The sequence below is a fragment of the Prunus mume genome, linkage group LG8 (assembly GCF_029339155.1).
Source record: "Prunus mume cultivar Tortuosa linkage group LG8, ASM2933915v1, whole genome shotgun sequence".
NCBI classification, from domain to species: Eukaryota; Viridiplantae; Streptophyta; class Magnoliopsida; order Rosales; family Rosaceae; genus Prunus; species Prunus mume.
In genome coordinates this window covers 13589992-13615556 of record NC_142705.1, presented here as the reverse complement: position 1 = coordinate 13615556, position 25565 = coordinate 13589992, and the positions used below count along the sequence as shown (strand labels likewise).

Here is a 25565-nt window from a genome sequence, read left to right as displayed (position 1 = left end):
CGGCACATATGCATCATCCTATAAACATGATTGCCTTCGGCACATCAATATTTACATCAAAGAAAACCCAAGACTATTAGCCATCGGCAATAGCCATTGGTAAAGATCATCGGTTTACACGCCAAAGAAAAGAAAATCTAAGCCTATTAGCCATCGGCAATAGCCATTGGTAATGACCTTCCACAAAAGCTCAAAGACCAAGAGCTACCGTTCGGCAAACCATATCAATCAATTGCTCAAGATATGCAAGATGTCCAAGTCAAGACAAAGGAGGCCAACCATTATTTCAATCCAATGGGAAGCTCACGTGGTTCACTCTCCAGGAGACAAGACACCCATACACCTACCGTTCAGTAGGACATGGTTGAGCTAAGTAACGTGCCCAGACCTCCTGCTGATTGGCAATTCAATACATTATGCCTAATAGCTGATGACAGCCCGTCATGGCTCCAAAACCTTCTGAACTTGTTGGAGTTGATTCATCTTCAGCTCACTCCATCGAAGCCCCTCTCACTTGTCTTGCCGTTCGGCAAATCAAGATAATTGAGCCAACAGACTCCATCCTCAGCAATTGCTCCAATCTTTCAAAGCAGCTGAGCACATGCGTCCACAAAGGCACCAAGTAAATAACCCCTGCGTCAAAGCTATGCAGGGGGACTTGTCCCACTAATGGCGAATCAAACTACCGATCGGCACTACAAATTACAGTCTTACTGGGCTACCTCTCATCTCTGCTAAAATTCCTCAAGTGGACCAACCAAGAGTGCCAAGTTTTCAAGTTTTCAATAATCCAAGGCTACAGATCAAGAAAAAGGCGAAACGACATCGTCACAAAGCTCATCAAGTGAAAGGCCGAAAGCATAGCTCCACTGCTTCCACAACGGATACCGTTCGGGAGCTGGTCTTCCCATCATGAGCTACGCTCGACACCGTCATCCTACCGTTCGGGAGGTCGACTTCCGAGCTTGCAAGAGCCCCCAAATTACCTATATCAGATTTGCGATTCACTTACCATTCGGTAGGAAGGCAAAGCTCGACATGCCCAGCGGCAAGCCACGATCAAGCTGTCAGCCTCCCACCATGGTTTTCGATCAACAACCTTGGATATCATAAGCTAGAGGAGCTACTTCTCATCGGAATATTAACCTGCCGTTCGGTAGGAAATAGCTTCCTTTCGCAGAAGCATCACAAAGCCCACTCTCAGCCCCCAAGTGCTTTAACAAACGGTACCTCATGTGGCTCCGAGTGCAGACCGACCTTTATTGGTCTCTGAAATCAATATTGCCAAACGGCACCCTGCAGCCTTTGTGTGACCTCTTCTCCATCTCACCCTTATCGTTCGGCAGGTCCAGACAATTGGGCTAAGAGGCACGGACAGACCACTACCAAACAATAATCCTTCTTACAGAAGTATTACCCTGGTGGAATTATAAGAAGACATGGATGGCTCTATAAAAATCTGCAAGCCTCACTATGCCGAACGGCACCCCAACATTCTCAAAAATTGGAGAGCCCCATCGGTAGTCAAAATACCCACGGCCGAATTATGGGCTTCATTACTCAGAGCCATACTGAGTTAATAAGCCCAACCACCACTCAAAATCGAAAAGGGCACATGCATGGTTTCATCCTAAGCAAGCACTACATGCCTTATTAAAGTCTTCAGCAGTAACCACTAATCTAGTGGAGGCCCACTTGTGGCACTTGGCATTCATGCACCCGAGATTATTAGCCATCGGCAATAATTATTGGAGAAGATCATCGGCATATACGCCAAAAGAAAAACCCAAGATTATTAGCCATCGGCAACAAACATTGGTAAGCTTGTTCTATAAGTTTTTGTTATTCGGCGTGAGCGATGCCTTCGGCACCCCCGTCATTATTCGGCGTGAGCGATGCCTTCGGCACCCCTTCATTATTTTGCGTGAACGATGCCTTCGGTACCTCGTTGTTATTCGGCATGAACGATGCCTTCGGCACCCCGTCGTTATTCGGCGTAAGCAATGCCTTCGGCATCCCGCCATCATTGGACGAGAGCGATGCCTTCGGCACCTCGTCATCATTCGGCGTAAGCGATGCCTTCGGTACCCCCGTCATCATTCGACGAGTGCGATGCCTTCGGCACCCCGTCATGATTAGGCGAGTGCGATGCCTTCGGTACCCCGTCATGATTCGGCGAGTCGATGCCTTCGGCACCCCATCATGATTCGGTGCGAGCGATGCCTTCGACACCCCCGCCATCATTCGGCGCGGCGATGCCTTCGCACCCCGCCATCATTTAGCGCGTGCGATGCCTTCGGTACCGGCCATCATTAGGCGTGGAGCGGTGCCTTCGGCACCCGTCATGATTCGAGAGTGCGATGCCTTCAGCACCGTCATCATTTGACAAAGCGATGCCTTCGGCACACTGTCATCATCCGACGAGCGCTGCCTTCGGCACCCGTCCATTTGACACGAGAGATGCCTTCGCACCACTGTCATCATCCGACGAAACGATGCCTTCGCACCCGTCATTATTTGACAAGAGAGATGCCTTCGCACTCGTCATTATTTGATAAAGCAATGCCTTCGCACATGTCATCATCCGACGAGACCGCACTCTTCGCACCGTCATTTGACACGAGAGATGCCTTCGCACCCTGTCATCATCCGACGAGAGCGATACCTTCGGCACCCCGTCATCATTCGACACCATCGACACTACACTACTTGGAAGAAGACTAAGGTGTTGCTCGGTCAATGCACTGAAAATTGCAAGTCCTCAACCAAGGAGTACCTCCTTGCTTGAGAACTTGGGGGACTTCTGTTTATACCATATTTGACCAAGCAACTAGAAGCAACTCTAGGCAAAGCAAAGAGTCCCACATTGAAATATTACAAGAAGTGAAGGCTTCCCCTCACCTATAAAAGGAGACCACTCTCCCCTTAAAAAGGATCCTTGGGCTGGGCTTGGTCTTTAGTCATGACCTTCCCTTTTCTTACATTTAAATTTGGGTCCAACCCCATGTACAAATGTTAATACACAATATTATAATAATGAGAATAATACTTCTCCGTGGACGTAGCCCATTCATTAAGGGTGAACCACGTATATCTTGTCTTCTGTATGTTTATCGCTTGCTCAAATCCTCACACACTTGGTGAAGGTCCTCACCTTCGCCCATCATCCATCACACCTTATCACTAAGTTGGGCTCAAAAGTGCCGAACCATTTTTGAGCGTCAACAAATTTGATGAAAATTAAATTGCTTAATGTCTCAAAGGAGAATACATCTTCAAGCATCTACCTTTGCCGCTGCAGATGCATAACTTACACTGATGTCCCTCGTAGTTTTGCACTGACTCGACTACTCATATTGGAGAAAATTGATCTTTATGCTCGTTGAACATTTCTTCAGCATCTGAATGCATTGAAATATGATTGAAAGGGATGAAATAATGATCAAAACCAATATTCAAAAGATAAGATGACTCAACAATTGGAGCCCCAGAAAGCAGCATACTCCTTTTGGGTCAGATAACCAGACCAACTCAGTTTGTAACTAAACTAATCAATTAATACAACAAAAGAAACATGAAACTGAATATTTAGGTAAGAGAATAACTGTTCATGAAAATGGAAAATACTGATTCTCAATTGCAATTTCTCAGCTTCTCATTAGTTTTGTCTCTGGAAATTCAGATATCAAGGCTGGTCTACACAAATGGAGGTGATGCCATTTTGGTGTTAGCATCAAATGGCATTCATTTTCTCTGAAATGGCCACAGGACCTTAATTCTAGTGGAGTGGTAAAGAATGACATGTTTTATAATTCTTTCCTATTAGATTTCTCCTATCTTTCCTTTCGAAATTGAAACCGAAGCGATAGTTGGTCATTTGATTTTGATGATATTGATTAAATGCAGGCAACTCCCAAGGTTCACCCTAATTTATGGAAACCAAGGAGTGGCTGATGAACAATGACCTTCCCAGCACCAACCCTGAGGAAGAGGCTATGTCGTGCTTTGACTTGTCCAAGAATGATTCATATCTCGTGTCACCAACAGGAGGGATGATCTCCATTTTTGAGTATTTGCAGAGATGCCAGACCTGCCAGGAAAAAAGAAAACTTAAAAAAAAAACGCCATTCAAGTTTTTGAACAATCAGCCGCCTAGGCGGGTTCTTTTTTATTTTAATAAATAGTCACGTATAGCCTGACTCCACTACATGATCTGCAATACATGATCTGATCTGCCGCTGTCCCTCATAGTTTTGCACTGACTCCACTACTCATATCGGAGAAAATTGATCATTATACTCGTTGAACAGTTCTTCAGCATCTGAATTCATTGAAATATGATTGAAGGATGAAATAATGATCAAAACCAATATTCTATATGCTGTTAACTGAAGAGCTGTAGTCAAACTCATGGAGTCATGAGCAATGAAAAGAACCAATTTGCAGTCTAGGTAAACTAAGTTTAATTCTTCAAAAAATGACCCTCACATTTTTCCTCTCAACTTGATTTGATGTCTCCAATATGAAATAGAAATAACAAGGATATCTTTAGAACCTTCGTCCTGATGAACTCAATAAATAGCACATAAATTCAGAATTACCAACGGATAATGAAAACTTGTTAATTAAATTTAGTGATAATTAATCTGAATCTTCAAAACTTACGTTTTATCAGACAAAATCAATGATTAACTACAAAGACTTAATAAACCTTCACTCCATCATATCATCTTGAGGACTAAATTATTCAATTATAAAATTATTAAGCTATTCCAAATATGATTCATTCCCGCCCACTCCCAAGCTCATTCACGTTTGTTTAAATTAACCCAAAGATTATTAAGCAAATCTTGAACTGAAACAACGTGTTCATATACTTGAAGAAGTGCACTATCCCAAGAGAAGATGAAATCCATTTTCTCATTATAATAAAATTACTACTAATAAACAAGCAGCCCGAAGATGGGTCAATTTTGTTGATTCTATTACAGGAAATGAATTTAGACCGATATTTGAGCATATTAAAGGTATGGATAATACTTTAGCAGATATCTTATCCCGTATTATTCATTAACATGTATTTAGTATTTTGGACCATCATCATCTGGCAGCAAAAATAATGGTACACCATCACTTGGTGGTAATCCATTAAGCATAAGTAGTCAAGCAAGACCAATAGTGAACACTTATTTTTATAATGGAATTTCCGTACAAGAAGTTAGAAACCCTGCTTTAAAGTATCATACTCAAGCATCATTAGCATAAAAACAAAAAGTTCTTTTAGACAACTTTTGGAATATTAGAACTAATACTGAAAGCATGAGAAGAGGGCATGAAAAACTTATTAGAGCCCTTGAGCAAGAGTTTTTAGCATATAATTATGATTGTAGAAGAGCAAAACAACAACTTTCTTTTTTGCAGGAAAAACATGAAGAACAAAAGAAGGAATATGATGCAATATTAGTCAAGCATTTTAGAATCATTAATTTAAGATGTCAAATTCTACAAGAAAAAGAAGCTAATAAGCCCACCTTAATTGAGCATAATAGTGAATTTTCACTTGAGCAAAAATCTAAATATCCAAACTCTAGCTAGAGAAATGTATAGATTTTTACCACCAGATGTTAAGAGTCATATAATTAAATTAGAGTATGAGCAAAATACATCTCTTCAGCTTTATATCCAAGCTTTTCTTTTCAATTTAAAAAGTAATCCACACCCTGGCATCAAAATTATTACCAAAAGCTGTTCTCATTATACTTTTCACTTAGCTAGTTTTAACATGGTTGAATATAGAGAATTGCATTTAGAGCATAAACAAAAAATAATCGTAGTTATTCCAGCATTGTTAGCACAATATGGTTATTTAGGACAACTTTATATTGAAAATAGTGAGCATTTAGATTCAGTCTCCCCAAAATTTAGAGAAGTCATAAGTTTTTATTTGCCTCTCTGGAAAAATGTAAAATTAGATTTTACTAGTATACCCCCAGAGTGGTTTAAAGATAACATTTACCCAGATTTAGCACAACATAGAATTATCATTTCTTTTAATGAATTGCTTAGTCCAACAGAATCAACACAAACAGGAATGCCTCCTAAGCAAGACATCCAACAATATAGAGGAGCAATAATAGCTTAACAACAACTATTCAATGATGATCGTCTAACCCTCTTGTACCAGTCCAAGTTTATCAAGGGATATTCAGAATCTACATTCAAGAGACCCAATGACACATACGAATACATGATTAAATACGACAGGAGCAAAAGTTTTTTATGAAATCTATAACCAGATAGCAGAACAAATTTCAGCAGAAGACAACAACAATACATACTAGAATAGCTTAGGAGAAGAAGAGCTACACAATATAGATAACATGATGGAAGCATGAAGACCACGTGAAGTTAAGCATCATCAATCTCATTTTCATGTGAAGAAATCATCCCAGCAAGAATAGCTGCCAAGCTATTTGGCTCCATACACATTAGTTGAAAAGAAGAAATATTTTGGTTTCATACGGCTAGCAAAAGCAAAAGGATTCATTAGGCAATCCAAGACTACATAGGGGAATTATTGTCCAAAATTAAAATATTTTGTCTTTTGCTAGAATGCTTCTCTAACCTTTGGCCTTTTCCAAAATCTCACGCCAAACTTGCAAATCACGTGGCCAAAGGAAGAGAAAAATGGAAACTGAAATTGTTGAAAGTCGGTGGCCATTAACCTCCTCCTTTGGCCGCGTGATTTGCAAGTTTTTGCAAGTTACATGTGGGTACAATTTGAGCCAATTCCAACACGCAATTTTCTGTCGAGCAGTCATGTCTTTAAGAGCCCGATTCACACCAAACACAGAAAGCCCAAAGCACTTTATATAACAAGAACATTGCAATAACAAGCTCAGCAGCAGCACATTAATCACTAGGGTTTGAGATGTCATTGCCTTGTTTGTTCTTTGATTCTGAAGTCACGTCTCCAATTGCTCTTTCCCTTGCTTTCACTATTTTTATGTTTCTTGTCAAATTCATACTCAAAACCCACAACAAAAACAGCGTCCCAGTCGTGCCTCTCCCTCCAGGGCCAAGCCCATGGCCAATTGTGGGTTGTTTGCCGGAAATGTGGAGGAACAGGCCAGCACACAGATGGATCCACAGCCTCATGAAAAAACTCAACACTGACATTGCCTGCATACGCCTAGGAAATGTTCATGTCATCCCAGTAACTTCACCAGAAATTGCCAGGGAGTTTTTGAAGAAAAATGATGCAGTTTTTGCATCAAGACCTGTCACAATGGCAACTGATATTTTAAGCAGTGGGTTCCTGACCACAGCTGTTGTGCCTTGGGGAGGCCAGTGGAAAAAAATGAGAAAAGTTTTGATTGCTGACGTGTTCAATCATTCTAGGGTTCAATGGCTACTTGGTAAGAGAAACGAAGAAGCTGATAACCTTGTTAAGTTCCTATACAATCAGTGCTCGTCCAATCCAAACGGTTCGGTGGTGAATGTGAGAACTGCAGCTCAATTTTACACAGGAAATGTGATGAGAAGGATGATTTTCAACACGAGGTACTTTGGCAAAGGTAGAAAGGACAGAGGGCCTGGCTTTGAAGAAGAGCAACACGTCTCTGCACTTTTGACTATACTCTTGCATCTGTACGCTTTCTGCGTATCGGATTATCTTCCATGGCTGAGAGTGTTTGACATAAGTGACCATGAGAAAAAGGTGAGGGGTGCTTTGAAGATCATCAAGCAATATCAAGACCCTCTTATAGATGAGAGGTTGAAAGAATGGAGAGATGGAAGGACGAAGGAGCCTGAGGACCTGCTTGATGTTTTCATTTCACTCAAAGATGCAAATGGACAGCCCTTATTGTCAGGTGAAGAAATCAAAGCTCAAATCACGGTGAGATATTCTTACTTACCCCTAATTTTTTCAAGTAGTATGGATCCTTAATTTGTTGATGTTTTTATGTTTATTTTTATTCATGCGATATTAAAAGGAATAGAGATTCAAAACAGGACTTCCGTTGCATGATAAATGCTTTTAATCACTTGAGCTACAAGCCGCTTTCTAATTTGTCAATGTTTATTGAGCTAAAGTTGTGCTTATGAATACTAAACTCTAAACTCAAAACGCTGAACTTGAGCACGAGGAGCGCTGAAAAGAAAAGCAGATGATCCTATTTCTGAATTTTTCATGGACAAAGTAAGAAACCAACTTACATACATGTTCTTGTGCGTGATCAGGAACTGCAGCTTGCAACAGTGGATAATCCGTCCAATGCAGCAGAGTGGGCTCTATCAGAAATGCTCAACCAGCCTGAGCTGCTAAAAAAGGCAGAAGAAGAACTAGATAGGGTTGTTGGAAAGCAGAGGCTTGTTCAAGAGTCTGATGTCCCCAAGCTCCCTTACGTAAGGGCTTGTGCAAGAGAAGCACTTAGGCTGCATCCAATTACATCATTCAACGTCCCCCACGTGTCCAACACAGATGCTGTAGTAGCAGGCTACTTCATCCCAAAAGGGAGCAGTGTTCTGCTAAGCCGCTTAGGTCTCGGGCGCAACCCGGAAGTGTGGGAAAACCCGCTGAGATTCGACCCGGAACGACATCTAAAAGGAGATGCTGATCAACAAGTGGATCTGCAAGAGCATGACCTAAGGTTCATTACATTCTCTACTGGACGGAGAGGATGCATTGGGGGTGGGATTGGGACTACCATAACTGTCATGCTCCTAGCAAGGCTTTTGCAAGGGTTTACTTGGAGCATGCCACCCAATGTGGACAAGATTGACCTCACTGAGGCTCTCTCCCTCCTCTTCAAGGCCAACCCTTTGTTTGCACATGCTAAACCTCGCTTGCCTGCTTCTCTCTACATGGTTTAGTTTCACCCAAGTGTAGTCAGATCTACCAACTGGGAATGGATAAATAAAAATAAGGAAAACTTTGTGCTTTGAATAGTTTTCATCTTCAAGGAAGTGGGAGATTTCAACAGAGTATAAGAAAAATATACCAAGACTAATGCAATGTATAGGCTTACATAAAAAGCCTATCTTATGGGATGAGCTGAAAATTGTCGCCGATCAAATTGCAAATATGATAAATTAATTGACTAGACTCTGGATCATTCAATCCATTACAGAATTCTATTAATTAAAATTGGAGCCAAGCATATTGATTGCCAATTTGCCATCACCAACAAATAGTAGAGCAACTCTAGTGTAACATGTTGCATGCTTCTTTTTCTCTATATCTCTCATCACATGATTAATCATGTGATGAGAAAGATAAGAGAAACGGGTAGAAAACAAGATCTCCCAAGGTATTTAAGATACAAAATTGTGTGTGATGATAACACTGTGTTCCATGCCGACACTTATCAACATATTTTAAACATGAACATTATTCTTGTGATTCTTTGTTTATCTACATCTATTTAGAGCACCTTGTAAGACAATTTATTGTCTTAGTTCTGGAAATATGATCTTCTAATCCTAAAAGGACTCGAGTGTTTTAATTGATTATGGAATAAAACTCAAGCTTTTGGAATAACCACTTGTACAGAGCTTACAATAATATGGATTGAAACAAACCGTATAATGCAAACAGAACACTCGAAAGCTTCTTGATAGGCAAGACATTCAAGTGATGCATGTATATATAGGGGTCCTTTCCCTTACATCAAAACGTACTTAAAAACACTCTCACCCTATCTAAAGAAAAGAGAATTAAAGAGCTGCATAGGAGAAGACGTTCCTCTATAGTTGTCATCATGGCTGAGCAAGGTTAGTATTTTAAAATAAAAGCCTAGTAAGGATTTACACACCCTCCATAACATTGGCCAAAAAATAAAAGTAAATTAAAAAAAACATAAAAAATGCCAGAAAACCTCTCCGACGAAATTCCTCGACAGTCTATCCCAAAGAAAATTTGCGAATTAGACTTCCCTCGACGAAATTTCGTCTTTAAATCGAGGCAAGTCTAATCCAGCAAAGCTTTGCGGAATAGACTTGTGCCGACCAAACTTCGTAAAATAGAAATTTTTTTAAATTTTTTTTAGTAATTAAATAATATCTCAGACTTATTTAAAGGTTCTTTTTAAAGGTTTTTTAGGTTTTAGACATAAATTTTTTTTCACTTTTGGAAAAAGCCAAAGCTTTTTCAAAAAAGACAAAAAAACCACTCAACTTTCAAATCAAAGACATGCAAATGTATTGGATTCCTTAGGAAATCTAAAAATAAATAAAGGCATTTTTGTCCATTTTTGCTTCTTTTAAAAATTTTCTCTCTCCTTTTGCTTTTTCCAAAATGTCCCCTTATTTAATTACTTTCATCAGTAATTCTGTTTTAATTATTATTTCTTTAGTGAATAATTAAATATTTTAACTAACTTAATAAATGGTAATTATTTATTTCCATTTAATCAAATATTTAAATACTAATTATTCACTAAGTAAATAGTAATTAAAACATAACTACTAAATAAAGTAATTAAAAAGATGAATCAAGATTATGATATTCAAAGGGTACAGTGGCGACTATACGCTTAAAATATTCTATTTAAAGAGTATAGCCATGGCTATACTCTTAAAATCTCCTTTCTAAAATTTTCTTACTTTATTTAGTTCGAGACGGTGATGACGAGCTTGGGGTCACAGTCGTTGACTTGACTTGAGAGCTCGGAGACGGTGTACTTGAGGATTGCAGGTGGTCGCAATGGCACCGATTGCGACGATTGAGAAGAAGCGCACGGGAAGTGGATGGAGTTGGGGCGAAGATGAGGACGACGTCGTTTTTCTTGATGTTGAGGTTGAGCAAGGCGTGAGCGAGCTTGGAGACTAGGGATTTCAGCTGGAGGAAGGTTAGAGTTTCAGCGGTGTGTGAGTCGGCGAGGGCAAGGTTGTTGGGGAAGGAGGTGGAGGATTGGAAGAGGAAGGAGGTGAGGGAGAGGTTGGGGTCTGTGTGAACATTTCTTCAGCATCTGAATGCATTGAAATATGATTGAAAGGGATGAAATAATGATCAAAACCAATATTCAAAAGATAAGATGACTCAACAATTGGAGCCCCAGAAAGCAGCATACTCCTTTTGGGTCAGATAACCAGACCAACTCAGTTTGTAACTAAACTAATCAATTAATACAACAAAAGAAACATGAAACTGAATATTTAGGTAAGAGAATAACTGTTCATGAAAATGGAAAATACTGATTCTCAATTGCAATTTCTCAGCTTCTCATTAGTTTTGTCTCTGGAAATTCAGATATCAAGGCTGGTCTACACAAATGGAGGTGATGCCATTTTGGTGTTAGCATCAAATGGCATTCATTTTCTCTGGAAATGGCCACAGGACCTTAATTCTAGTGGAGTGGTAAAGAATGACATGTTTTATAATTCTTTCCTATTAGATTTCTCCTATCTTTCCTTTCGAAATTGAAACCGAAGCGATAGTTGGTCATTTGATTTTGATGATATTGATTAAATGCAGGCAACTCCCAAGGTTCACCCTAATTTATGGAAACCAAGGAGTGGCTGATGAACAATGACCTTCCCAGCACCAACCCTGAGGAAGAGGCTATGTCGTGCTTTGACTTGTCCAAGAATGATTCATATCTCGTGTCACCAACAGGAGGGATGATCTCCATTTTTGAGTATTTGCAGAGATGCCAGACCTGCCAGGAAAAAAGAAAACTTAAAAAAAAAACGCCATTCAAGTTTTTGAACAATCAGCCGCCTAGGCGGGTTCTTTTTTATTTTAATAAATAGTCACGTATAGCCTGACTCCACTACATGATCTGCAATACATGATCTGATCTGCCGCTGTCCCTCATAGTTTTGCACTGACTCCACTACTCATATCGGAGAAAATTGATCATTATACTCGTTGAACAGTTCTTCAGCATCTGAATTCATTGAAATATGATTGAAGGATGAAATAATGATCAAAACCAATATTCTATATGCTGTTAACTGAAGAGCTGTAGTCAAACTCATGGAGTCATGAGCAATGAAAAGAACCAATTTGCAGTCTAGGTAAACTAAGTTTAATTCTTCAAAAAATGACCCTCACATTTTTCCTCTCAACTTGATTTGTTGTCTCCAATATGAAATAGAAATAACAAGGATATCTTTAGAACCTTCGTCCTGATGAACTCAATAAATAGCACATAAATTCAGAATTACCAACGGATAATGAAAACTTGTTAATTAAATTTAGTGATAATTAATCTGAATCTTCAAAACTTACGTTTTATCAGACAAAATCAATGATTAACTACAAAGACTTAATAAACCTTCACTCCATCATATCATCTTGAGGACTAAATTATTCAATTATAAAATTATTAAGCTATTCCAAATATGATTCATTCCCGCCCACTCCCAAGCTCATTCACGTTTGTTTAAATTAACCCAAAGATTATTAAGCAAATCTTGAACTGAAACAACGTGTTCATATACTTGAAGAAGTGCACTATCCCAAGAGAAGATGAAATCCATTTTCTCATTATAATAAAATTACTACTAATAAACAAGCAGCCCGAAGATGGGTCAATTTTGTTGATTCTATTACAGGAAATGAATTTAGACCGATATTTGAGCATATTAAAGGTATGGATAATACTTTAGCAGATATCTTATCCCGTATTATTCATTAACATGTATTTAGTATTTTGGACCATCATCATCTGGCAGCAAAAATAATGGTACACCATCACTTGGTGGTAATCCATTAAGCATAAGTAGTCAAGCAAGACCAATAGTGAACACTTATTTTTATAATGGAATTTCCGTACAAGAAGTTAGAAACCCTGCTTTAAAGTATCATACTCAAGCATCATTAGCATAAAAACAAAAAGTTCTTTTAGACAACTTTTGGAATATTAGAACTAATACTGAAAGCATGAGAAGAGGGCATGAAAAACTTATTAGAGCCCTTGAGCAAGAGTTTTTAGCATATAATTATGATTGTAGAAGAGCAAAACAACAACTTTCTTTTTTGCAGGAAAAACATGAAGAACAAAAGAAGGAATATGATGCAATATTAGTCAAGCATTTTAGAATCATTAATTTAAGATGTCAAATTCTACAAGAAAAAGAAGCTAATAAGCCCACCTTAATTGAGCATAATAGTGAATTTTCACTTGAGCAAAAATCTAAATATCCAAACTCTAGCTAGAGAAATGTATAGATTTTTACCACTAGATGTTAAGAGTCATATAATTAAATTAGAGTATGAGCAAAATACATCTCTTCAGCTTTATATCCAAGCTTTTCTTTTCAATTTAAAAAGTAATCCACACCCTGGCATCAAAATTATTACCAAAAGCTGTTCTCATTATACTTTTCACTTAGCTAGTTTTAACATGGTTGAATATAGAGAATTGCATTTAGAGCATAAACAAAAAATAATCGTAGTTATTCCAGCATTGTTAGCACAATATGGTTATTTAGGACAACTTTATATTGAAAATAGTGAGCATTTAGATTCAGTCTCCCCAAAATTTAGAGAAGTCATAAGTTTTTATTTGCCTCTCTGGAAAAATGTAAAATTAGATTTTACTAGTATACCCCCAGAGTGGTTTAAAGATAACATTTACCCAGATTTAGCACAACATAGAATTATCATTTCTTTTAATGAATTGCTTAGTCCAACAGAATCAACACAAACAGGAATGCCTCCTAAGCAAGACATCCAACAATATAGAGGAGCAATAATAGCTTAACAACAACTATTCAATGATGATCGTCTAACCCTCTTGTACCAGTCCAAGTTTATCAAGGGATATTCAGAATCTACATTCAAGAGACCCAATGACACATACGAATACATGATTAAATACGACAGGAGCAAAAGTTTTTTATGAAATCTATAACCAGATAGCAGAACAAATTTCAGCAGAAGACAACAACAATACATACTAGAATAGCTTAGGAGAAGAAGAGCTACACAATATAGATAACATGATGGAAGCATGAAGACCACGTGAAGTTAAGCATCATCAATCTCATTTTCATGTGAAGAAATCATCCCAGCAAGAATAGCTGCCAAGCTATTTGGCTCCATACACATTAGTTGAAAAGAAGAAATATTTTGGTTTCATACGGCTAGCAAAAGCAAAAGGATTCATTAGGCAATCCAAGACTACATAGGGGAATTATTGTCCAAAATTAAAATATTTTGTCTTTTGCTAGAATGCTTCTCTAACCTTTGGCCTTTTCCAAAATCTCACGCCAAACTTGCAAATCACGTGGCCAAAGGAAGAGAAAAATGGAAACTGAAATTGTTGAAAGTCGGTGGCCATTAACCTCCTCCTTTGGCCGCGTGATTTGCAAGTTTTTGCAAGTTACATGTGGGTACAATTTGAGCCAATTCCAACACGCAATTTTCTGTCGAGCAGTCATGTCTTTAAGAGCCCGATTCACACCAAACACAGAAAGCCCAAAGCACTTTATATAACAAGAACATTGCAATAACAAGCTCAGCAGCAGCACATTAATCACTAGGGTTTGAGATGTCATTGCCTTGTTTGTTCTTTGATTCTGAAGTCACGTCTCCAATTGCTCTTTCCCTTGCTTTCACTATTTTTATGTTTCTTGTCAAATTCATACTCAAAACCCACAACAAAAACAGCGTCCCAGTCGTGCCTCTCCCTCCAGGGCCAAGCCCATGGCCAATTGTGGGTTGTTTGCCGGAAATGTGGAGGAACAGGCCAGCACACAGATGGATCCACAGCCTCATGAAAAAACTCAACACTGACATTGCCTGCATACGCCTAGGAAATGTTCATGTCATCCCAGTAACTTCACCAGAAATTGCCAGGGAGTTTTTGAAGAAAAATGATGCAGTTTTTGCATCAAGACCTGTCACAATGGCAACTGATATTTTAAGCAGTGGGTTCCTGACCACAGCTGTTGTGCCTTGGGGAGGCCAGTGGAAAAAAATGAGAAAAGTTTTGATTGCTGACGTGTTCAATCATTCTAGGGTTCAATGGCTACTTGGTAAGAGAAACGAAGAAGCTGATAACCTTGTTAAGTTCCTATACAATCAGTGCTCGTCCAATCCAAACGGTTCGGTGGTGAATGTGAGAACTGCAGCTCAATTTTACACAGGAAATGTGATGAGAAGGATGATTTTCAACACGAGGTACTTTGGCAAAGGTAGAAAGGACAGAGGGCCTGGCTTTGAAGAAGAGCAACACGTCTCTGCACTTTTGACTATACTCTTGCATCTGTACGCTTTCTGCGTATCGGATTATCTTCCATGGCTGAGAGTGTTTGACATAAGTGACCATGAGAAAAAGGTGAGGGGTGCTTTGAAGATCATCAAGCAATATCAAGACCCTCTTATAGATGAGAGGTTGAAAGAATGGAGAGATGGAAGGACGAAGGAGCCTGAGGACCTGCTTGATGTTTTCATTTCACTCAAAGATGCAAATGGACAGCCCTTATTGTCAGGTGAAGAAATCAAAGCTCAAATCACGGTGAGATATTCTTACTTACCCCTAATTTTTTCAAGTAGTATGGATCCTTAATTTGTTGATGTTTTTATGTTTATTTTTATTCATGCGATATTAAAAGGAATAGAGATTCAAAACAGGACTTCCGTTGCATGATAAATGCTTTTAATCACTTGAGCTACAAGCCGCTTTCTAATTTGTCAATGTTTATTGAGCTAAAGTTGTGCTTATGAATACTAAACTCTAAACTCAAAACGCTGAACTTGAGCACGAGGAGCGCTGAAAAGAAAAGCAGATGATCCTATTTCTGAATTTTTCATGGACAAAGTAAGAAACCAACTTACATACATGTTCTTGTGCGTGATCAGGAACTGCAGCTTGCAACAGTGGATAATCCGTCCAATGCAGCAGAGTGGGCTCTATCAGAAATGCTCAACCAGCCTGAGCTGCTAAAAAAGGCAGAAGAAGAACTAGATAGGGTTGTTGGAAAGCAGAGGCTTGTTCAAGAGTCTGATGTCCCCAAGCTCCCTTACGTAAGGGCTTGTGCAAGAGAAGCACTTAGGCTGCATCCAATTACATCATTCAACGTCCCCCACGTGTCCAACACAGATGCTGTAGTAGCAGGCTACTTCATCCCAAAAGGGAGCAGTGTTCTGCTAAGCCGCTTAGGTCTCGGGCGCAACCCGGAAGTGTGGGAAAACCCGCTGAGATTCGACCCGGAACGACATCTAAAAGGAGATGCTGATCAACAAGTGGATCTGCAAGAGCATGACCTAAGGTTCATTACATTCTCTACTGGACGGAGAGGATGCATTGGGGGTGGGATTGGGACTACCATAACTGTCATGCTCCTAGCAAGGCTTTTGCAAGGGTTTACTTGGAGCATGCCACCCAATGTGGACAAGATTGACCTCACTGAGGCTCTCTCCCTCCTCTTCAAGGCCAACCCTTTGTTTGCACATGCTAAACCTCGCTTGCCTGCTTCTCTCTACATGGTTTAGTTTCACCCAAGTGTAGTCAGATCTACCAACTGGGAATGGATAAATAAAAATAAGGAAAACTTTGTGCTTTGAATAGTTTTCATCTTCAAGGAAGTGGGAGATTTCAACAGAGTATAAGAAAAATATACCAAGACTAATGCAATGTATAGGCTTACATAAAAAGCCTATCTTATGGGATGAGCTGAAAATTGTCGCCGATCAAATTGCAAATATGATAAATTAATTGACTAGACTCTGGATCATTCAATCCATTACAGAATTCTATTAATTAAAATTGGAGCCAAGCATATTGATTGCCAATTTGCCATCACCAACAAATAGTAGAGCAACTCTAGTGTAACATGTTGCATGCTTCTTTTTCTCTATATCTCTCATCACATGATTAATCATGTGATGAGAAAGATAAGAGAAACGGGTAGAAAACAAGATCTCCCAAGGTATTTAAGATACAAAATTGTGTGTGATGATAACACTGTGTTCCATGCCGACACTTATCAACATATTTTAAACATGAACATTATTCTTGTGATTCTTTGTTTATCTACATCTATTTAGAGCACCTTGTAAGACAATTTATTGTCTTAGTTCTGGAAATATGATCTTCTAATCCTAAAAGGACTCGAGTGTTTTAATTGATTATGGAATAAAACTCAAGCTTTTGGAATAACCACTTGTACAGAGCTTACAATAATATGGATTGAAACAAACCGTATAATGCAAACAGAACACTCGAAAGCTTCTTGATAGGCAAGACATTCAAGTGATGCATGTATATATAGGGGTCCTTTCCCTTACATCAAAACGTACTTAAAAACACTCTCACCCTATCTAAAGAAAAGAGAATTAAAGAGCTGCATAGGAGAAGACGTTCCTCTATAGTTGTCATCATGGCTGAGCAAGGTTAGTATTTTAAAATAAAAGCCTAGTAAGGATTTACACACCCTCCATAACATTGGCCAAAAAATAAAAGTAAATTAAAAAAAACATAAAAAATGCCAGAAAACCTCTCCGACGAAATTCCTCGCACGAGTCTATCCAGCAAAATTTGCGAATTAGACTTCCTCGACGAAATTTCGTCTTTCGTCGGGCAAGTCTAATCCAGCAAAGCTTTGAATAGACTTGTGCCGACCAAACTTCGTAAAATAGAAATTTTTTTAAATTTTTTTTAGTAATTAAATAATATCTCAGACTTATTTAAAGGTTCTTTTTAAAGGTTTTTTAGGTTTTAGACATAAATTTTTTTTCACTTTTGGAAAAAGCCAAAGCTTTTTCAAAAAAGACAAAAAAACCACTCAACTTTCAAATCAAAGACATGCAAATGTATTGGATTCCTTAGGAAATCTAAAAATAAATAAAGGCATTTTTGTCCATTTTTGCTTCTTTTAAAAATTTTCTCTCTCCTTTTGCTTTTTCCAAAATGTCCCCTTATTTAATTACTTTCATCAGTAATTCTGTTTTAATTATTATTTCTTTAGTGAATAATTAAATATTTTAACTAACTTAATAAATGGTAATTATTTATTTCCATTTAATCAAATATTTAAATACTAATTATTCACTAAGTAAATAGTAATTAAAACATAACTACTAAATAAAGTAATTAAAAAAGATGAATCAAGATTATGATATTCAAAGGGTACAGTGGCGACTATACGTTTAAAATATTCTATTTAAAGAGTATAGCCGCGTGGCTATACTCTTAAAATCTCCTTTCTAAAATTTTCTTACTTTATTTAGTTCGGAGACGGTGATGACGAGCTTGGGGTCACAGTCGTTGACTTGACTTGAGAGCTCGGAGACGGTGTACTGAGGATTGCAGGTGGTCGCAATGGCACCGATTGCGACGATTGAGAAGAAGCAGACGGGGAAGTGGATGGAGTTGGGGCGAAGATGAGGACGACGTCGTTTTCTTGATGTTGAGGTTGAGCAAGGCGTGAGCGAGCTTGGAGACTAGGGATTTCAGCTGGAGGAAGGTTAGAGTTTCAGCGGTGTGTGAGTCGGCGAGGGCAAGGTTGTTGGGGAAGGAGGTGGAGGATTGGAAGAGGAAGGAGGTGAGGGAGAGGTTGGGGTCTGTGTGAACATTTCTTCAGCATCTGAATGCATTGAAATATGATTGAAAGGGATGAAATAATGATCAAAACCAATATTCAAAAGATAAGATGACTCAACAATTGGAGCCCAGAAAGCAGCATACTCCTTTTGGGTCAGATAACCAGACCAACTCAGTTTGTAACTAAACTAATCAATTAATACAACAAAAGAAACATGAAACTGAATATTTAGGTAAGAGAATAACTGTTCATGAAAATGGAAAATACTGATTCTCAATTGCAATTTCTCAGCTTCTCATTAGTTTTGTCTCTGGAAATTCAGATATCAAGGCTGGTCTACACAAATGGAGGTGATGCCATTTTGGTGTTAGCATCAAATGGCATTCATTTTCTCTGGAAATGGCCACAGGACCTTAATTCTAGTGGAGTGGTAAAGAATGACATGTTTTATAATTCTTTCCTATTAGATTTCTCCTATCTTTCCTTTCGAAATTGAAACCGAAGCGATAGTTGGTCATTTGATTTTGATGATATTGATTAAATGCAGGCAACTCCCAAGGTTCACCCTAATTTATGGAAACCAAGGAGTGGCTGATGAACAATGACCTTCCCAGCACCAACCCTGAGGAAGAGGCTATGTCGTGCTTTGACTTGTCCAAGAATGATTCATATCTCGTGTCACCAACAGGAGGGATGATCTCCATTTTTGAGTATTTGCAGAGATGCCAGACCTGCCAGGAAAAAAGAAAACTTAAAAAAAAAACGCCATTCAAGTTTTTGAACAATCAGCCGCCTAGGCGGGTTCTTTTTTATTTTAATAAATAGTCACGTATAGCCTGACTCCACTACATGATCTGCAATACATGATCTGATCTGCCGCTGTCCCTCATAGTTTTGCACTGACTCCACTACTCATATCGGAGAAAATTGATCATTATACTCGTTGAACAGTTCTTCAGCATCTGAATTCATTGAAATATGATTGAAGGATGAAATAATGATCAAAACCAATATTCTATATGCTGTTAACTGAAGAGCTGTAGTCAAACTCATGGAGTCATGAGCAATGAAAAGAACCAATTTGCAGTCTAGGTAAACTAAGTTTAATTCTTCAAAAAATGACCCTCACATTTTTCCTCTCAACTTGATTTGTTGTCTCCAATATGAAATAGAAATAACAAGGATATCTTTAGAACCTTCGTCCTGATGAACTCAATAAATAGCACATAAATTCAGAATTACCAACGGATAATGAAAACTTGTTAATTAAATTTAGTGATAATTAATCTGAATCTTCAAAACTTACGTTTTATCAGACAAAATCAATGATTAACTACAAAGACTTAATAAACCTTCACTCCATCATATCATCTTGAGGACTAAATTATTCAATTATAAAATTATTAAGCTATTCCAAATATGATTCATTCCCGCCCACTCCCAAGCTCATTCACGTTTGTTTAAATTAACCCAAAGATTATTAAGCAAATCTTGAACTGAAACAACGTGTTCATATACTTGAAGAAGTGCACTATCCCAAGAGAAGATGAAATCCATTTTCTCATTATAATAAAATTACTACTAATAAACAAGCAGCCCGAAGATGGGTCAATTTTGTTGATTCTATTACAGGAAATGAATTTAGACCGATATTTGAGCATATTAAAGGTATGGATAATACTTTAGCAGATATCTTATCCCGTATTATTCATTAACATGTATTTAGTATTTTGGACCATCATCATCTGGCAGCAAAAATAATGGTACACCATCACTTGGTGGTAATCCATTAAGCATAAGTAGTCAAGCAAGACCAATAGTGAACACTTATTTTTATAATGGAATTTCCGTACAAGAAGTTAGAAACCCTGCTTTAAAGTATCATACTCAAGCATCATTAGCATAAAAACAAAAAGTTCTTTTAGACAACTTTTGGAATATTAGAACTAATACTGAAAGCATGAGAAGAGGGCATGAAAAACTTATTAGAGCCCTTGAGCAAGAGTTTTTAGCATATAATTATGATTGTAGAAGAGCAAAACAACAACTTTCTTTTTTGCAGGAAAAACATGAAGAACAAAAGAAGGAATATGATGCAATATTAGTCAAGCATTTTAGAATCATTAATTTAAGATGTCAAATTCTACAAGAAAAAGAAGCTAATAAGCCCACCTTAATTGAGCATAATAGTGAATTTTCACTTGAGCAAAAATCTAAATATCCAAACTCTAGCTAGAGAAATGTATAGATTTTTACCACCAGATGTTAAGAGTCATATAATTAAATTAGAGTATGAGCAAAATACATCTCTTCAGCTTTATATCCAAGCTTTTCTTTTCAATTTAAAAAGTAATCCACACCCTGGCATCAAAATTATTACCAAAAGCTGTTCTCATTATACTTTTCACTTAGCTAGTTTTAACATGGTTGAATATAGAGAATTGCATTTAGAGCATAAACAAAAAATAATCGTAGTTATTCCAGCATTGTTAGCACAATATGGTTATTTAGGACAACTTTATATTGAAAATAGTGAGCATTTAGATTCAGTCTCCCCAAAATTTAGAGAAGTCATAAGTTTTTATTTGCCTCTCTGGAAAAATGTAAAATTAGATTTTACTAGTATACCCCCAGAGTGGTTTAAAGATAACATTTACCCAGATTTAGCACAACATAGAATTATCATTTCTTTTAATGAATTGCTTAGTCCAACAGAATCAACACAAACAGGAATGCCTCCTAAGCAAGACATCCAACAATATAGAGGAGCAATAATAGCTTAACAACAACTATTCAATGATGATCGTCTAACCCTCTTGTACCAGTCCAAGTTTATCAAGGGATATTCAGAATCTACATTCAAGAGACCCAATGACACATACGAATACATGATTAAATACGACAGGAGCAAAAGTTTTTTATGAAATCTATAACCAGATAGCAGAACAAATTTCAGCAGAAGACAACAACAATACATACTAGAATAGCTTAGGAGAAGAAGAGCTACACAATATAGATAACATGATGGAAGCATGAAGACCACGTGAAGTTAAGCATCATCAATCTCATTTTCATGTGAAGAAATCATCCCAGCAAGAATAGCTGCCAAGCTATTTGGCTCCATACACATTAGTTGAAAAGAAGAAATATTTTGGTTTCATACGGCTAGCAAAAGCAAAAGGATTCATTAGGCAATCCAAGACTACATAGGGGAATTATTGTCCAAAATTAAAATATTTTGTCTTTTGCTAGAATGCTTCTCTAACCTTTGGCCTTTTCCAAAATCTCACGCCAAACTTGCAAATCACGTGGCCAAAGGAAGAGAAAAATGGAAACTGAAATTGTTGAAAGTCGGTGGCCATTAACCTCCTCCTTTGGCCGCGTGATTTGCAAGTTTTTGCAAGTTACATGTGGGTACAATTTGAGCCAATTCCAACACGCAATTTTCTGTCGAGCAGTCATGTCTTTAAGAGCCCGATTCACACCAAACACAGAAAGCCCAAAGCACTTTATATAACAAGAACATTGCAATAACAAGCTCAGCAGCAGCACATTAATCACTAGGGTTTGAGATGTCATTGCCTTGTTTGTTCTTTGATTCTGAAGTCACGTCTCCAATTGCTCTTTCCCTTGCTTTCACTATTTTTATGTTTCTTGTCAAATTCATACTCAAAACCCACAACAAAAACAGCGTCCCAGTCGTGCCTCTCCCTCCAGGGCCAAGCCCATGGCCAATTGTGGGTTGTTTGCCGGAAATGTGGAGGAACAGGCCAGCACACAGATGGATCCACAGCCTCATGAAAAAACTCAACACTGACATTGCCTGCATACGCCTAGGAAATGTTCATGTCATCCCAGTAACTTCACCAGAAATTGCCAGGGAGTTTTTGAAGAAAAATGATGCAGTTTTTGCATCAAGACCTGTCACAATGGCAACTGATATTTTAAGCAGTGGGTTCCTGACCACAGCTGTTGTGCCTTGGGGAGGCCAGTGGAAAAAAATGAGAAAAGTTTTGATTGCTGACGTGTTCAATCATTCTAGGGTTCAATGGCTACTTGGTAAGAGAAACGAAGAAGCTGATAACCTTGTTAAGTTCCTATACAATCAGTGCTCGTCCAATCCAAACGGTTCGGTGGTGAATGTGAGAACTGCAGCTCAATTTTACACAGGAAATGTGATGAGAAGGATGATTTTCAACACGAGGTACTTTGGCAAAGGTAGAAAGGACAGAGGGCCTGGCTTTGAAGAAGAGCAACACGTCTCTGCACTTTTGACTATACTCTTGCATCTGTACGCTTTCTGCGTATCGGATTATCTTCCATGGCTGAGAGTGTTTGACATAAGTGACCATGAGAAAAAGGTGAGGGGTGCTTTGAAGATCATCAAGCAATATCAAGACCCTCTTATAGATGAGAGGTTGAAAGAATGGAGAGATGGAAGGACGAAGGAGCCTGAGGACCTGCTTGATGTTTTCATTTCACTCAAAGATGCAAATGGACAGCCCTTATTGTCAGGTGAAGAAATCAAAGCTCAAATCACGGTGAGATATTCTTACTTACCCCTAATTTTTTCAAGTAGTATGGATCCTTAATTTGTTGATGTTTTTATGTTTATTTTTATTCATGCGATATTAAAAGGAATAGAGATTCAAAACAGGACTTCCGTTGCATGATAAATGCTTTTAATCACTTGAGCTACAAGCCGCTTTCTAATTTGTCAATGTTTATTGAGCTAAAGTTGTGCTTATGAATACTAAACTCTAAACTCAAAACGCTGAACTTGAGCACGAGGAGCGCTGAAAAGAAAAGCAGATGATCCTATTTCTGAATTTTTCATGGACAAAGTAAGAAACCAACTTACATACATGTTCTTGTGCGTGATCAGGAACTGCAGCTTGCAACAGTGGATAATCCGTCCAATGCAGCAGAGTGGGCTCTATCAGAAATGCTCAACCAGCCTGAGCTGCTAAAAAAGGCAGAAGAAGAACTAGATAGGGTTGTTGGAAAGCAGAGGCTTGTTCAAGAGTCTGATGTCCCCAAGCTCCCTTACGTAAGGGCTTGTGCAAGAGAAGCACTTAGGCTGCATCCAATTACATCATTCAACGTCCCCCACGTGTCCAACACAGATGCTGTAGTAGCAGGCTACTTCATCCCAAAAGGGAGCAGTGTTCTGCTAAGCCGCTTAGGTCTCGGGCGCAACCCGGAAGTGTGGGAAAACCCGCTGAGATTCGACCCGGAACGACATCTAAAAGGAGATGCTGATCAACAAGTGGATCTGCAAGAGCATGACCTAAGGTTCATTACATTCTCTACTGGACGGAGAGGATGCATTGGGGGTGGGATTGGGACTACCATAACTGTCATGCTCCTAGCAAGGCTTTTGCAAGGGTTTACTTGGAGCATGCCACCCAATGTGGACAAGATTGACCTCACTGAGGCTCTCTCCCTCCTCTTCAAGGCCAACCCTTTGTTTGCACATGCTAAACCTCGCTTGCCTGCTTCTCTCTACATGGTTTAGTTTCACCCAAGTGTAGTCAGATCTACCAACTGGGAATGGATAAATAAAAATAAGGAAAACTTTGTGCTTTGAATAGTTTTCATCTTCAAGGAAGTGGGAGATTTCAACAGAGTATAAGAAAAATATACCAAGACTAATGCAATGTATAGGCTTACATAAAAAGCCTATCTTATGGGATGAGCTGAAAATTGTCGCCGATCAAATTGCAAATATGATAAATTAATTGACTAGACTCTGGATCATTCAATCCATTACAGAATTCTATTAATTAAAATTGGAGCCAAGCATATTGATTGCCAATTTGCCATCACCAACAAATAGTAGAGCAACTCTAGTGTAACATGTTGCATGCTTCTTTTTCTCTATATCTCTCATCACATGATTAATCATGTGATGAGAAAGATAAGAGAAACGGGTAGAAAACAAGATCTCCCAAGGTATTTAAGATACAAAATTGTGTGTGATGATAACACTGTGTTCCATGCCGACACTTATCAACATATTTTAAACATGAACATTATTCTTGTGATTCTTTGTTTATCTACATCTATTTAGAGCACCTTGTAAGACAATTTATTGTCTTAGTTCTGGAAATATGATCTTCTAATCCTAAAAGGACTCGAGTGTTTTAATTGATTATGAAATAAAACTCAAGCTTTTGGAATAACCACTTGTACAGAGCTTACAATAATATGGATTGAAACAAACCGTATAATGCAAACAGAACACTCGAAAGCTTCTTGATAGGCAAGACATTCAAGTGATGCATGTATATATAGGGGTCCTTTCCCTTACATCAAAACGTACTTAAAAACACTCTCACCCTATCTAAAGAAAAGAGAATTAAAGAGCTGCATAGGAGAAGACGTTCCTCTATAGTTGTCATCATGGCTGAGCAAGGTTAGTATTTTAAAATAAAAGCCTAGTAAGGATTTACACACCCTCCATAACATTGGCCAAAAAATAAAAGTAAATTAAAAAAAACATAAAAAATGCCAGAAAACCTCTCCGACGAAATTCCTAAGACAGTCTATCCAGCAAAATTTGCGAATTAGACTTCCCTCGACGAAATTTCGTCTTTCGTCGGGCAAGTCTAATCCAGCAAAGCTTTGCGGAATAGACTTGTGCCGACCAAACTTCGTAAAATAGAAATTTTTTTAAATTTTTTTTAGTAATTAAATAATATCTCAGACTTATTTAAAGGTTCTTTTTAAAGGTTTTTTAGGTTTTAGACATAAATTTTTTTTCACTTTTGGAAAAAGCCAAAGCTTTTTCAAAAAAGACAAAAAAACCACTCAACTTTCAAATCAAAGACATGCAAATGTATTGGATTCCTTAGGAAATCTAAAAATAAATAAAGGCATTTTTGTCCATTTTTGCTTCTTTTAAAAATTTTCTCTCTCCTTTTGCTTTTTCCAAAATGTCCCCTTATTTAATTACTTTCATCAGTAATTCTGTTTTAATTATTATTTCTTTAGTGAATAATTAAATATTTTAACTAACTTAATAAATGGTAATTATTTATTTCCATTTAATCAAATATTTA

At 38.0% G+C, this 25565-nt stretch overlaps 3 protein-coding genes across 3 annotated transcripts; all 3 read left to right on the top strand.

Moving 5' to 3' along the window:
- Positions 1–6931: 6931 nt before the first annotated feature.
- On the top strand, positions 6932–8877 carry LOC148914769 (tryptophan N-monooxygenase CYP79A68-like). Its single transcript, XM_089042928.1, has 2 exons — positions 6932–7900; positions 8245–8877. The coding sequence occupies exons 1-2, from the start codon at positions 6932–6934 to the stop codon at positions 8875–8877; spliced, it is 1602 nt and encodes a 533-aa protein (XP_088899054.1).
- A 5627-nt stretch (positions 8878–14504) lies between these two features.
- On the top strand, positions 14505–16450 carry LOC148914768 (tryptophan N-monooxygenase CYP79A68-like). Its single transcript, XM_089042935.1, has 2 exons — positions 14505–15473; positions 15818–16450. Exons 1-2 carry the CDS (start codon positions 14505–14507, stop codon positions 16448–16450), a joined length of 1602 nt encoding a protein of 533 aa, XP_088899061.1.
- Positions 16451–22073: 5623 nt separating this feature from the next.
- Positions 22074–24019, top strand: LOC148914767 (tryptophan N-monooxygenase CYP79A68-like). The gene is made up of 2 exons (XM_089042934.1): positions 22074–23042; positions 23387–24019. Exons 1-2 carry the CDS (start codon positions 22074–22076, stop codon positions 24017–24019), a joined length of 1602 nt encoding a protein of 533 aa, XP_088899060.1.
- The last annotated feature ends 1546 nt before the right edge of the window (positions 24020–25565 follow it).

What these genes read in the sequence shown, in the direction of transcription:
- LOC148914769 (XM_089042928.1), top strand. Translation starts at nt 6,932, where the DNA reads ATGTCATTGCCTTGTTTGTTCTTTGATTCTGAAGTCACGTCTCCAATT. An exon ending in AAATCAAAGCTCAAATCACG is followed by an intron (nt 7,901 to 8,244) that starts GTGAGATATTCT and finishes GTGCGTGATCAG; the next exon opens with GAACTGCAGCTTGCAACAGT.
- LOC148914767 (XM_089042934.1), top strand. Translation starts at nt 22,074, where the DNA reads ATGTCATTGCCTTGTTTGTTCTTTGATTCTGAAGTCACGTCTCCAATT. An exon ending in AAATCAAAGCTCAAATCACG is followed by an intron (nt 23,043 to 23,386) that starts GTGAGATATTCT and finishes GTGCGTGATCAG; the next exon opens with GAACTGCAGCTTGCAACAGT.
- LOC148914768 (XM_089042935.1), top strand. Translation starts at nt 14,505, where the DNA reads ATGTCATTGCCTTGTTTGTTCTTTGATTCTGAAGTCACGTCTCCAATT. An exon ending in AAATCAAAGCTCAAATCACG is followed by an intron (nt 15,474 to 15,817) that starts GTGAGATATTCT and finishes GTGCGTGATCAG; the next exon opens with GAACTGCAGCTTGCAACAGT.